Source organism: Carassius auratus, chromosome 27 (genome assembly GCF_003368295.1).
Source record: "Carassius auratus strain Wakin chromosome 27, ASM336829v1, whole genome shotgun sequence".
Lineage (NCBI taxonomy): Eukaryota > Metazoa > Chordata > Actinopteri > Cypriniformes > Cyprinidae > Carassius > Carassius auratus.
The window spans coordinates 10,134,318-10,148,357 of NC_039269.1; the positions used below are offsets into that span (position 1 = coordinate 10,134,318).

Sequence of the window (14,040 nt, forward strand, 5' to 3'; positions counted from 1 at the left end):
GGCATTTACTGAGTGTGAGTTTTTGATTTGGATCGTGGAATCACATATAGGACACAGTCAGTGTTAGACCTGTTTCTTTGTGTTCACACGTAATAGAATGAAATACAGTAGAGATGTGGTGTTTAAAAACATTTAACACTTGGTTAATCTGCATTGTGGTTGGTTATTAAATAAAATGCAGGTTTTTGCACTGCAAAAATGCATGTTAGAATGGCACACTTGTAACATAACTACTACTTTACTTAGAAATCAACATCAACATACTTTACTTAGCATAGTCATGAAAATGAGATCCGGTATTCACATGGCATGGTTCATGTCGGTTTTGCAAAAATACATTTGTGTGGCCAAGTATAAATGGATTTTATGAACAGGAAACAAAAGTGAATTTATCATGAGAATACAAGCAATGGTATAACATGAATGCATAAATAATTTAATTGAGAAACATGTATTTCCTCTTTGTCTGTCTGGTTCATTACCACCGAGCGCTATGGTTCAGTTCAGTACAGTATGGTATGGTATGCAATTATGTCAGTTTCCATTGTCAGAATGGTACCAAAAGAGCAAACCGAACTGTACCACTTTTTTTGGTACCCTTCCATTGGGGTACCTAGCATAGCAAAGGGTATCAAAAGGGTGGAGCTAAACTCACTGCAAAACATTGATTGGCTGACTAGAATCGTCACTTTTGTGCGATACATTGGGATAAAGCTTCTGCTTCACCAGAGTTGCCAAGTCCACATATTATACGTGACTTTGGGCTTCTTTTTTTTTTTTTGTATGAAAAAATCCTGGGTTGAGTTTTTTTGGGGGCTTATTTAAAAAAATATGGTTGCTTGTTATGGAAACTTGACTTTGTTTCTTTATTTATGTCCGCCATATTTTCCAATGCATTGAATGACACTCTGTCTGCTCACAGTTAATAGCCAACCAGTTAACGCGCATGATACTGTAACCCAAGCGATGAAAGAAGTAGATGTAGCAGGATGATTTTCTTTAAGCCAATTTTATTTAATTTTTTTACTTTTTTTATGTATTAATTATCACGGGCAGTAATAAAAAACTAGTCCTATACTAATACTGAGAGTAAGGTTCGAAAATCCTTATTTTAGTAGGCTATAAATATGTGGCTATGTTACAGCTTCCCTTCGAAACTCTTGTGTTTTTCTCTTTCTCCATCTCTCCAATCCTGTTCTGCTTGTTTTGGGCTTGTTTTTGAAGCTGCGGTTGCTTATTTGTCTCGCGAGAGTTGGCAATTATCCTTCACTCGTTCCGCTCTGCTGACCATGTGTGTTGGGTTTATTTACATCAGAGTTCACAAACACAAACACACACACACACACACACACACAATTTATATATATATATATATATATATATATATATATATATATATATATATATATATATATATATATATATATACATATACACACATATATAATTATTATTTTATATTTTCACATAGATAATTGTCTGGTCATATCGATTTGGCTGAGCACAAAGTTATGTTTAACTTTATATATTTACTTTGAACTTTACCTAGGTACATAGCTGAATTCGTAGCATACGTTTGTCTCAACAGCTTTTGTCTATATTTTCTCTGATATAAGCCTCTTATAAGTTGTACTTATATACTTTTATAATGGGTATTATTGTTCATTAAAATGAACATTTAACAAAAAGAGCGTTGTGCTTATTGTTGCACTTTATCGTTGATCGCTACTTTACAGTGTTGTGCCTATTTTCGACTCCCAGCCAAATTATTACCCCCCTTGTTGAAATTGTTCCGATTGCCTAATCCTAACCATACCCCTAATCCTAACCCCTCCCCCACACCTAACCCTAAATCTACCAATACTAGGGGGTTATTAATCTGGTGGAGGTCAGAATTGGGCACAACACTAACATACACCACGTTTATTACGTATGGGGACTGCTGGCAGTAGAAACGCAAGCTGGATCAGGATGTTCGGTCCAGAATTGTACCATACTGTACTGTACTGAACTGTTCTGACCCATACCGCTCAGTGGAAACGAGCCAATGTGTATGCTCCTTACTTTACCTGTGGGCAAGTGGGCCACTGATTGGGTTCAGCCAATGAATGGTGACGGAATCTGCATCTTGACCAATCACCACAGGTGCAAGAGGAACAGGAGCGGGCTTTCTGCCATGGACCCAGGTTTTGTAGACCAAATCAATATAGCAGTGCATCCGAGCTACTTGATTGGGTGTAAAATGGTTTGTACAGTCATCATCTGTAATAAAAAGGAACATTTCCATTAAAGAAAGAAAAACCCACAATGGTCACTGAAATACCTTGAAACTGACCAAAAAATATAAATAAAAATAAAAACTTATGAAACTGGAAAAGCCATAAAGAACCTAGCAACAAAAGATTGAAAATTATTTGAACATAGAGACATGTTAAAATTAATCATGTAATTAGCATACCAGTTTATTTATATATGGATTATATATTAAACACTTTTATTTTTTTATATTAAATAAATTTATACTTTTATTAAGTAAGGATTCATTACATTGATCAAAATTACAGTAAATAAAGGTAAAGAAATTTCTCTTTTAAATAAATTATGTTCTTATTACAGGAATATTACTGTTCTGTTTTTATTTTCTTTTTTTGCAATGTCATATTCTGTTTGGATCAAATATGCAGCCTTGGTGAATACAAGAGTCATTTCAAAAACATAAAAAACAATTACACTGATGCCAAACTTTTGAATGGTAGTGTATTTCCACTACAAGAATTTAAGTAGAATGTGTACCACAAAGTGGCAATAACATCATTTTAAAGTAAAGCTGGTTGTAATTGGTGAGCAAACAGAAGCAGTAAACTAATCATGACTACCTGTGTAACTCATGTAGTTGTTGTAGGGTGTGTTTTTGTATTGGGAAAGACCACACGTGTCATTGACTGGATCAGGGTCATGACAAACTTTAGACTTTGGTGTTGGTGCTGTATCAGCACACAGATCTCCCGTCTCCATTGATGCGGTGGTCTCTTGACAGGGGTCATCACATGACTCCCGTTCACTCACACCCTTGAACACATGGTACAGTCCCAAAATATGACCCATCTCATGGATCATGGTGTTGTTGTGTCCTTTGGTACCGAAGTAGGAGGGGTTAAGAATCATTCCGCCTGAAAAATAACACAAAGAGACATCTCTGTAGTTGATACAACAATACAAACTTTCACCTGACCGAACACTGAGGTGTAAATGTTCAAGTTAACGTGAATCTCAAAGCCAGAGGTCTGTGAGTTTATGAAACTGATTTATTTTGCAATATTGCTGCATAAAACAGTATGCACTATCCTGTAAAACAGGACCACCACAGCTAGGATTAACAGAAAGAACACTACATCTGGTTATCAGTGTTGTCTAACGTTCTACCCCCATTTAAAATTTTAAAATGTATTTAAGATCCCACACCTCCTGAAAATCGGCATCTGGTTTTATATCCAAATTATGTAATAAAAACCCTAAAACAATGTGAGATTTATAACAGTTTCAAATTCATGCAGATGTTGTTTAAGAACAAATATGAAGTGACATTGTGAGATTAATTTGCATAATTGTGGTTATATATTGAACTTGTAGTTTATATAAGCTATTAGGTTTTAAAGTAAAAACTGAATTTGTTTACTAATTAAAAACAGAAGTTGGTTTATGTGGGCATCTGCGAAAATCTTTCTCTTCTGGAGATTTGTGCTCCACCACAGACAGGCAATTTACAGCGGATATATAAGATTTGAGCAAACTACCTTTTTATTTAGGAAATATCCATGTTTTATGGGAGTTTAGCTAAATGGACAGAGCTTGGCTAGACACAGAAACAGATTGTTTAGAGTTATACCACAAGATCTGCTGTCCACGCTATGGTCTGAGTTGTCTTAAAGCATTCAGAGCAGTAGTTTGACCTTGTTCCTCAGTATAAGACATCAAGGTACTCTCGCAAATAACCTTGTGATTTATGTGGAATTAAACCATAAACCATACTGAGTCTCCTAATTTATGAGAAACTAATCTTGCATTTTAACCTCCTTGTAGGTCCAGCGAAACATTTGTGGACAAAAATCGTCTTGCACCAAAGACTGTTATGACATGACGGTAAATCAAAAGCAGAGGTGGATTATGGGCATAATAAGGATGGAGCCATATCTCTGTGAAAATAAGAAAGGGGCCATATCTCTATGTGATTCAAAGCAGCACGGTAAGTCATTTATGAATTTCATGTTACCTTTTATGTCTTAGACCACCGCTCCGCTTTAGCTCATTTACAGGACAATTGAGAGCAAAATAAAAAAATAGCAGGGTGATCAGGATATTCTTTTGTGATAGCTATGTTTCCATCCAAAGATTCAAATTTATGTGCAAAATTGGAATATTGCATAAAACATTTGCAAATAAAGCATTGTCTCCAACAAGTCAAAGAGAACAAAATCGACACGTCCTGATAAACTGGCACTAAATATCACAAATAAATAAAATAGTTAATTTATAACTATATAAATCAATTGTGATTCCATCATTTATACACATTTCTTTCTTATTGGATAAAAAGTTTATAATACTCAGTTTGTGGAACTCAAACACTCAATTTGGCAGTCTAGAATACAACAGAGTCATGTAATAAGCACAGAATATATAACTTTTGGGGGACTTAAAATATATAAGGGGGTAGAAGTATAATGAAAATGAATCTAGAATTAAATTAAATGTATGAAGTATGGTAAAACTTTGCAATATGATTATAATGTTAATATTAATGCAATTGAAAATTGCAAAATAATACTTTTACAGCATTTCTTATTAAGGTTTATGTTCATTTCTATGCATAGTAATGCATTTTTTACATTCACAAATTGTATCAATTAAAATCTGAATAAAAATGTAAATAAAATTAAAATCAACAACTGTATATTAAGAAATTTGCAATACTCTAGATTAATAAATGCAGTAAAATTGCATGTACCCAACAAATGCACTAAATGTTAACAAATTAAAGATGAATGCCAAGTGTTACCATGTACACATTAGAAACAGACTGTATGTTAATTCATGAAAACTCGTGAGCAAATTCAATCTCACAAAAACAAGTTGGCGCTAATTACTCATGCTAATATCAGTTTAAAAGTTCACGTTCTATGCACAGGCCAAAATGATCTCATTAACAAAAGCTATAACCCAAAAAGCCAAGACCACAATGTCTGATCATGCATCCTGAACCAATGGGAGGGGGACTTACATAAGAAACCTTCCTGCTTGAGAGAAATCTCCTTTTTAAAGGAGCTGGATTTAACTGAGACTGCTTTAATGAGCTCTAAAACACAGCAACGACGAGTACTATAAAATCAGCTGGCAGTTGAATGGAGATGGCAACAGCGTAATACCCTTCTTTTGTTTTTGTTTGGTTGTTGTCGAGTTCCTTTTCTTCTCTCCCGGTGGACGACCTTAATGATTAAGGGGCAATCTACAGGGAAATCTATGCGTGCTGCAAGTGTTTTCTTTTATGCTTGAGATTACGGCCCATTAATCTTGTAAAGGCAAAATACACACAACAAGGAGGAAGAGACAAGAATGTGTTTCTTTAAAGAAAAGATTTAAGGCGATCGGTCATGAACAAGAAGATGTATGGCATTAAGTACAAAAAAACACATGTGCTGTGGGGAATGTAGTGACAGGAAACAACTAAGTTCTTAACTTTACATTGTCCATGGTAGAATGAACCCAGTTGGGTTTAGAGGCCAAGAGGCAGATCTAGCGTAACGTTTTTTGTGTAAAGTCCCCGGTCTTTTATTTTGAAAGATTATGTTGTCTTTTGTTTTAAAGTACTGTTCTCATGTTATCTTGCCTGTTATTTATCCCTTCCAAAAATGGACACAGCCCCAACCTGTTCACTATTGACAATACTGAGCTATGCCATCAAATGTAGTGGAAAACATAAATACACTTCATGCTTTTAGGAGCAAAAAAAAAAAAAAAAGCAATGAACATCTGCTTTAAGGTGATGAAATATATCTGATTTATGTTACCTGATTTTTGTTTTTTTAAATAATGTCTTTTGAAAGTCCATCAAAGACTTTTTAAAACAACCACATGTGTAGTTAAAAGATCTACCAGCAGGGGCAAACTGAGCCATGCTAACCAACAAAAAAAATATTATTTTATTGTAGACACATAATTTCATAAGTTTTCAAATTCACATCATTGTTTGACTTGTTTTTCCCTTCACTTTCACATAACCTCACTTCTTATAAAACTAGGTTGTTCACTTCATCAGGTTCATGATCCATCTTACCTTGATGAGTAAGAGCTTCTTTTGCCCATGGCCAGGTGGCAACCCCAGCAAGCTCCTCGCGTGCCGAATTATTAGCGAAGAACACATTGAGAGTGTCTGAACCACTCAGATGGAGCAGCTCCTTCAGCTCCTTCACGCTCAGATAAGCCCTGTATCAGAGATATTGGCACACAGTCAAGAAACGTATTATTAAGGGAACTGCCATAAACATCAATGAACAACATGCAGGTTATTACATTTTTCTTTTATGGATTTAGTTTATTCAAGATTTAGAAGGGAATTACAATTTCAAATTTTACTGAATTACCAGTTTATAACAACAACGATTTAAATAGATTAGTTTACGTCATCAGAAGTAAGCAATGGAATTTGTAAGAGAACTAACATTAAAATTACTGTGGTATGATGTCATACATATTTTATTATTTTTTTAATTTGTATCTTGACTTTTATTAGCAGTTTTAATAACAACAGTCATAAAAAAAATCACTTAATGTCATGATGATTAGGGATTGTAATTGTTTGAACTGCTTATGGTTCATTAAACGACTATCCACTTTTTTATTCTACTCCAAGCTGTGATAAATCACCATAGAGGCACTTTGATGTGTGACGTTAACTTATTTTTACTTTGGAATATGTCACATGTCATTTTTTCTCTTTTGCTTTCATTGCTGCTTAAGCCTTTGTACTATGGCAAGCCATTTTAACATTTAATCTATAAACAACACTAGTATCTAATTTAATGGTACTAGTAAGTATTTTTTTAGATACTAGTATATTTTCCATTAAATACTAGTACTTATTGATTAACTATTAGTTCTTATTCTTTAGGTATCATTTGTAAAATCACTAGTACTTATCCATTATATATTAGTATTTAAACATTAGATACTAGTATGTTTTCATTAGATACTAGTGCTTATTTATTGGATACTTGAACTTATTCATTAGATACTATTTCTTATTGATTAAATATTAGTACCTATTTATTATATACTAGTACTTATTTATTAGAAACTAGTACTCATTCATGAGATACTAGTACTCATTCATTAGATACTAGTACTTATTCGAAATGTTGCTAGAAATATTTTTGTTTATTTGTTTGTGTTTTTTTTACTAGTATTTTTTTTTTTTTTTTTGGACTCTACTGTAGCTATTTGGAATAGTCATAACATAAGATGAGTAAAAATGCATATCTGACTGGAAAGAAAAGAATTGTTCCTAGTAGTAATTACAAAATATACTAGTGTCTAACAAATAAGTACTAGTATCTACTGAATTAGATCCAGTATCTAATAAATAAGTACTAGTATCTAATGAATGCTAGTAATATTTATATAGATACTTGTCCCTATTGCAATAATTACTATTCAGAAATAAAAAGATGATGTAACATTGCAATAAAATTAATAATCTAGCTACAATTCCTTTCGCTTAGGAAGTTTGGTGTGACTTGCCTGGAATGGTACAAAGTCGTTAGTCGTGGTTTGAAATCATGACTTACGGGCTCAAAAACCTGCCTGGAACGCAGCATTAAAACGCCTATCTACATGTTATTCAGCTATTAGGCTACATCTACAGTGAAAGAGTTTCTGTGCAAGGGCGCCCTCCGGAGACGAATGAAAAAGAAATTGAAAACTGAGTACTCATTATTGCTCACAAAATCCTATTTTGGGTAAAAATAGCAAAAATAATTAAGAACTTTAAAGTAAACATTTGCAAATCCTTAACGTTTTTATCCAGCGTAGAGAACTGCATTTCCTCCTTTTTTCTCATTATCTCTTATTCTTATTTATTTTTATATTTATTATTAAATACACAGTTTTGTATATTAAAGTGAAATAATGTTATTACAAAAACAATATTCCTTATTTTGTTTAATATTTTAATTTATAAATAATAACCATAATCATTATTAGTTATATTGATGATTTAAAAAAAAAGAAAAAAAAAATCCCTGATATGATATGTATTCTTTTTACAGGGTATAAATGCTAATTTAAAAAAAAAAAAAAAAGTACTATATTCTATTAAGTTCAGGATATCTTTGGTCTAAAAGTTTACTAGTAACTAAAAAACAAATACTAGGACTATTTTTTTTCTTAACAAGAAGAGTATAATTAACCCTTTCACACATTAGTTTAAAATATCCTAGCTGAGCCCCCAGGGTGAGTTTTTTTAGACAAACATTATTTTTGAATGTATAGCCTTATTGTTTTCATTGCATCGTGGTATTAATAAAACAAGTCATAAGATTATATTTGTAAGGATCGTTATTGCTGCTTCTACAGACATCAGCACATATTTTACAAACTATAAATGAATGGTATTGCTAGTACTCATGTGTATTTAAATGTTTATAAACCTCAAATAAGTATTATATGGTTGAAAACACTGAATAGCTGTGATATGACAAGTGCTCATCATGTCCGATCTGGCTCCACACCAGCAAAAGCAGATTTGAATTCAGCAGTTGATGCCCTGAACGTTCTAATTACACTGGTGTGATCATATGATTCAGGGACCAGCCAAGACTGATCACACCAGTGTGATCATATGCAACAAAGGGTTAAATACTAGTCACTATTGGAATAAGTACTAGTATTTAATAAATAAGAACTATCTAATGAATAAGTACTAGTAACTTTACAAAAGACACTAGTACCTAAAGAATAAACACTATTACCTAAAGAATAAGCACTGGTAGATAAAGAATTAGGACTAGTACTTAATGCAAAATATACTAGTATCTAAAAAATGAGTACTAGTAGCATGAAAATAGATACTAGAGTGGCTTATAGATTAAGGGCCTTTTTCACATGTACACAGGTATTTTTATAAAACTTTTTCCTTCCATTAAAAAAAAAAAATAAAGAATCTCTGTCTACATGAAAATGCAAACGCATGCTAATATTCACTGTCAAAAGCATGCCAAACCAACAGGTGGCGATATAATCTCAACCGTGAGGCCATGTTGGCCTAGCCTGACTACGTCAGACTTCCTACTTCCGCTCAATTTCATTTCGCTTCTGTACTCAGTCTGATACAGCGTTAGAGCTTTCTGTTTGCCACCGGTCTGGAAACAGCCGGGCCAATCAACGAACAGAGGGCGGGCTGAGAGCCGTGACGTAGATGCTAAGCGCCGAGTTTTACATTGTAGGTTAGAGAAATCGAAAACCGAAACGACCGCGGAAATGGGAAACGAGACACGGGATGCTATTCGCTCTGTTATGGAGAACATTCAACTATTTTTCAAACTGCAAAAGTCGTTTACAGCCATGTTCACTCCGGTATTTCGCTCGCATCATCGTGTGTTTACAACAGGTTTACAGTGGAAGTTCAATCATAGATTTGAGTTCGATGCATGATGTCTGTGCTTCGATGCGGCTGTACAGGGGCATAACATACGTCATAACTAAACGTATCTGATTGGCTTACGGGTAACCAATGATTTTAAACTTCAGACAAGCGCCCCCTAGCGAGAGAGAAACCACTTCTCTATTATGCCATTCCAGACTCTGTCTATGAAGCAAAGTGAAGTAGCAGAGTCTGGTATTACCAGGCTAATGTTGGCCAGTCAGAAGCCTGAAAAAGTTTCAAGTAGGCAGAGATAACTGCGCAGACTCTGAAGTCAAAAGACAAAAACTGTGGTTTCGCTGTCTACATGTCAACACTGCAACCAGAGTTTTTAAAAATCCTCACCCTGGCAGGAGTTTTCAAAAATGTACATTTCAGTGACCTGGTGCTGCATTTACAAGTGCATGTACAGCCAAACCGAGAAGAAAAAGCTGCAGTGTTCAACCGTGTTCGTGTGGACAGGGCCTATATGTTAAAACTGCTTTCCATATTTGCACCTCATTTCATTGAGCTGTTGGTTTAAAGAGGTCCCATTCTTAATGCCCTTTGGATCGTGCAGAAGGGTCGAGCCTATTAGCTGAACCACCTACTGTTTCTTGGACCCGTTTCAATGAGAGAATAAACCAAGTAACATACTTCTTGCGTCTTTTTTTATTATTAAACAAGCAAAAGCTGTGCCAATCTTCTTGAGTGTTGCCTAAATCTCTCCTAGGGCTAATTAAGCAATAGAATTCAAATGATCTAACAATTTATGTTCACACGACTTAGACTTAAACAATGTGCTGTTCCAGATCTGTTCTGAAAAATACAAATATATTAATTTATTTCTTTTTCTTTCTTTTTTTTTTCAATTAAGTAAAGCCAGTCAGATGTAGAATGCTGTGAGACTGCCAGACCAAATATTGAACACAATGGACATGTGCATGGGCAAAATTTCCAAATCTCTGTCCTCTCTTCTCATAATGCCTCTCTTATGTCTCTTGGCATGTTGCTGCTGAAACTTAAGTCATCACACCTGATGTAGATACACTGAACCAATATGATTTCACTAACTGCAACATGGCCACAAAGTCAGTAAGTCCTAAAAAAATCGATCTGAACAATTAATCGGATTAATTTGTCATTTAAACAAATCCATAATAAATGTTGACAACAGTAGACAGTGGAAAATGATTGCGAGAGGTGAAGTAGTACAGTATAAATACATATATGTGGACAGTATGTATAAGACAAAGTATGTGACAAAGCATGCGCCAGGGTACAATGGGCATGACAAAAATAAGCTGTGTATTCACAACGACACATATGTGTCGTGATTCAATCCTGCCTACTTCCTCTGCTGTCTTATTTGACAAAATATTTATAAAAATCAATTCAAAGAATTGGCTTTCCTTACAGAAAGTGAGTGTGAACTGTGTAGAAGAGGAAACCAAATTCACTTAGAATGCAGTGTTCAAAGTTGCTTTGGATTAAATAAATGGATCAAGTGAAAGGGATATGTCACTCAAAAATGAACATTCATTCATCATTTACTCACACTCAACTTCTGCTGAACGCAAAATAAGATATTTTAAAAACTATTTACCAGTCCAATCTTTGAATATGCTTTAGGAAGAAAATATTTTTATACTTATAGATGAATCAAATAAATTATGAAAAAAGATATAATAGTAATAATAACAGGCTAATAAATTAGCAAAAATATGCATTGTTTCCGAAGTTACAAACAAGGAAATCAAATACTGACCACAAACCAACTGATGCCACAAAAATGCTTATTCAGGGAACAAATACAACATGAAAAAACAACAGCAAATGAAAATGTTCAACGGTCAGCACAGTCCTCTAATCAGAGCAATCACGGATGTCGGGGAAAGGGATTGACTGGCACATGGTTAAATCCTGAGTCAGAAGTGGGTTCTGCCACGAAAATGTAACATCTGAATATTTGCCCCCTTGACTTGCACTTATTGATTCCAGACATTACAAGGTAAAAAAAAAATGTCATAAAATATAGTCAACAAACTGATAGATAGATAGATAGATAGATAGATAGATAGATAGATAGATAGATAGATAGATAGATAGATAGATAGATAGATAGATAGATAGATAGATAGATAGATAGATAGATAGATAGATAGATAGATAGATAGATAGATAGATAGATCTAAAAGAAGAAAAATCTAAAATTTTAACCCATACAATATATTGTTGGCAGTTGCTACAAATAAACCCATGCTTCCAGGGTCACATTGTCTGGGTATTTTTACTTCCATGAAGTCATCCAATAAATGGTTTTACCTGTGTATTAACCTAAAGTATTTTTGGGAAGAAAAAAAAATACACACTTCACCTTTCATCTGGACACAATCCTTTTGAATAACGCACAAAAACAGAAAACTATTTATTAAAACATATTCAAAACCACTGATCCACTATCTCGCAGCAAAATAAATAAAGAAATAAATACATCATAAATCACTGAAATTGCTAAGCATCCATCAAAGTTAATTACTGAAGAGAAGAGTTATCAGGTAGTTCAGTTCTACTGGCTTAAATGTCTGGACTAAAATGTCTTTACTTTCTTCTCGTTCCATTTCTGGAGCTTGCCAAAAAGCACCTGGTGGTTCCCTTGTGCTGTTTCTCTCTGCTTCAACAACAAATTTGCGTAGTGACAGCCATTGGCAAGTACTCGAGCTTCACTGCCCAGCAGCAGATACCTGGGCTATAACTCACAGAGCAAAACATTAAAATCCCAGACCTCCACATAAAAAGTACGCTATACAATTGCCATCAAAATGTCATCCCTGCATTAATTCTCTGCAAACTCTGGACCTCAGCCTTAGCGATACACTCTTCCAGCATGGTAAGGAAAGACCTCTCTAAGGGCTTAGTCTATGAGACCAAGGTTAATCCAGTCCCATTGGCTATTAGCATTTATACTTATTGACACATCATATTTAGAGGAAAACAAGTCCAGTAAATGAATCTTTGGGTTGTTCAGTACCTTTGGATTGTTTTTTGAGTATGGTGTGCCAAGGACAGTATGCTACTCCAGGTCACCACTACTACAAACTGTTGGCCTCAGTAGAAATAAGGAGGTCTGAAATTCCCTGAAGAAAGCTTTATCTTTTAGTATCTCCAATCATCTCAATGGCAGTTGCTCGGCTGGCACAGGAACACAGGGAACTTACATCATGATAAAGCTGATTGGAACAAGCCCCACACTCTTTAGTGACTATCCTGATCTTTGGAGAGGAGAATTATCCATTTCACACTTATAAGTGCCTTTCAAACAAAGAAATGTTGATGATATATAACTGCAACTCAAAAGTTTGGGGTTGCTATGACTTTAATGCTTTTGAAACAAATCTCATTCACCAAGACTGCATTTATCTGATCAAAAATACAGCAAAAATTTTAATATTGTGAATAAGTATTAACATTTTAAAGAACTGTCTTATATTTTAATGAATTTTAACATGTAAAAGTGTGTAATTACATCATCTTCCACCAGGGGCAACAGGGCCATGCTAATCAGTCAAACCCCTTGGTGCAAACAGCATTGAGATGGCGTTCAAATGATTTATTATCCACCAGCCACGGACAGAAAGAAATGTTCTGCCTGTGGATATTGGCTATGAACTTGCTGTTGTCCTCTTTAAAGGGTCTCAGTACAAAACAACCAAAAGAGTGTTTCTTAGACCATCATCCAATGGTATCATTGGGGCCCTATTAATCTCTATAGTAGCCCTTCAGGAACAGATAGGCGGTTCTTGAAGAAAGCTTGTTTTCAAGCAACCATAAAATGTCAGCAGCTTGTGGCTGAGACACAAGGTCTTGTTGCACACTGAGCCTGGAACAACACTTTCTTGACTGCATCTGGAAATTTGACATACAGCAAATTAATCCTGCTGATAAAAAGGCTTAGTGTAATCACATTTTCAGGATGTTACGGTTTTGTTAACGTCTACTTACAGTACGTAGCATACGTAGCATCAGAAAAAAGAAAAGACACTGCGGTAAGCCATCAAACAATTTGTACGGGAGCAAAACTGTCCTGCCTTTCACAATGAATAGTGTCGAGACCTCTGGTTTTGTTGTTTAGCCACATTAAGTGTATACTTTGGCTCAGTTCTGCATCCAACTTTTCCATGCTTTTTAAAGTTATTCCAGAAGGCCGATTTGTATGCTTTGCATGTTGAGTAATACAGAATGCTCTGACAATCTTGAAAATAAAAAATGAAAAAGTTAACATTATTTCACAATAAGACAATTTGGTTTCCTTTTTCCTGATGCTGCTGTGAGAACATTTAACAAGCACATACTTTTGTCAATTTCTT

At 34.6% G+C, this 14,040-nt stretch overlaps 1 protein-coding gene across 2 annotated transcripts in view; it reads right to left on the minus strand.

Annotated features, from left to right (window-relative positions):
* Window positions 1-14,040, minus strand: part of pappa2 (pappalysin 2) — a 56,117-nt gene that overhangs the window by 36,470 nt on the left and 5,607 nt on the right. For both annotated transcript variants that reach the window (XM_026205813.1, XM_026205812.1), the window contains exons 3-5: window positions 6,332-6,480; window positions 2,877-3,170; window positions 2,070-2,262 (exon numbers count right to left, since the gene is read on the minus strand). In XM_026205813.1, the coding sequence (XP_026061598.1) occupies window positions 2,070-2,262; window positions 2,877-3,170; window positions 6,332-6,480 (636 nt within the window). The remainder of the gene's footprint in view (window positions 1-2,069; window positions 2,263-2,876; window positions 3,171-6,331; window positions 6,481-14,040) is intronic.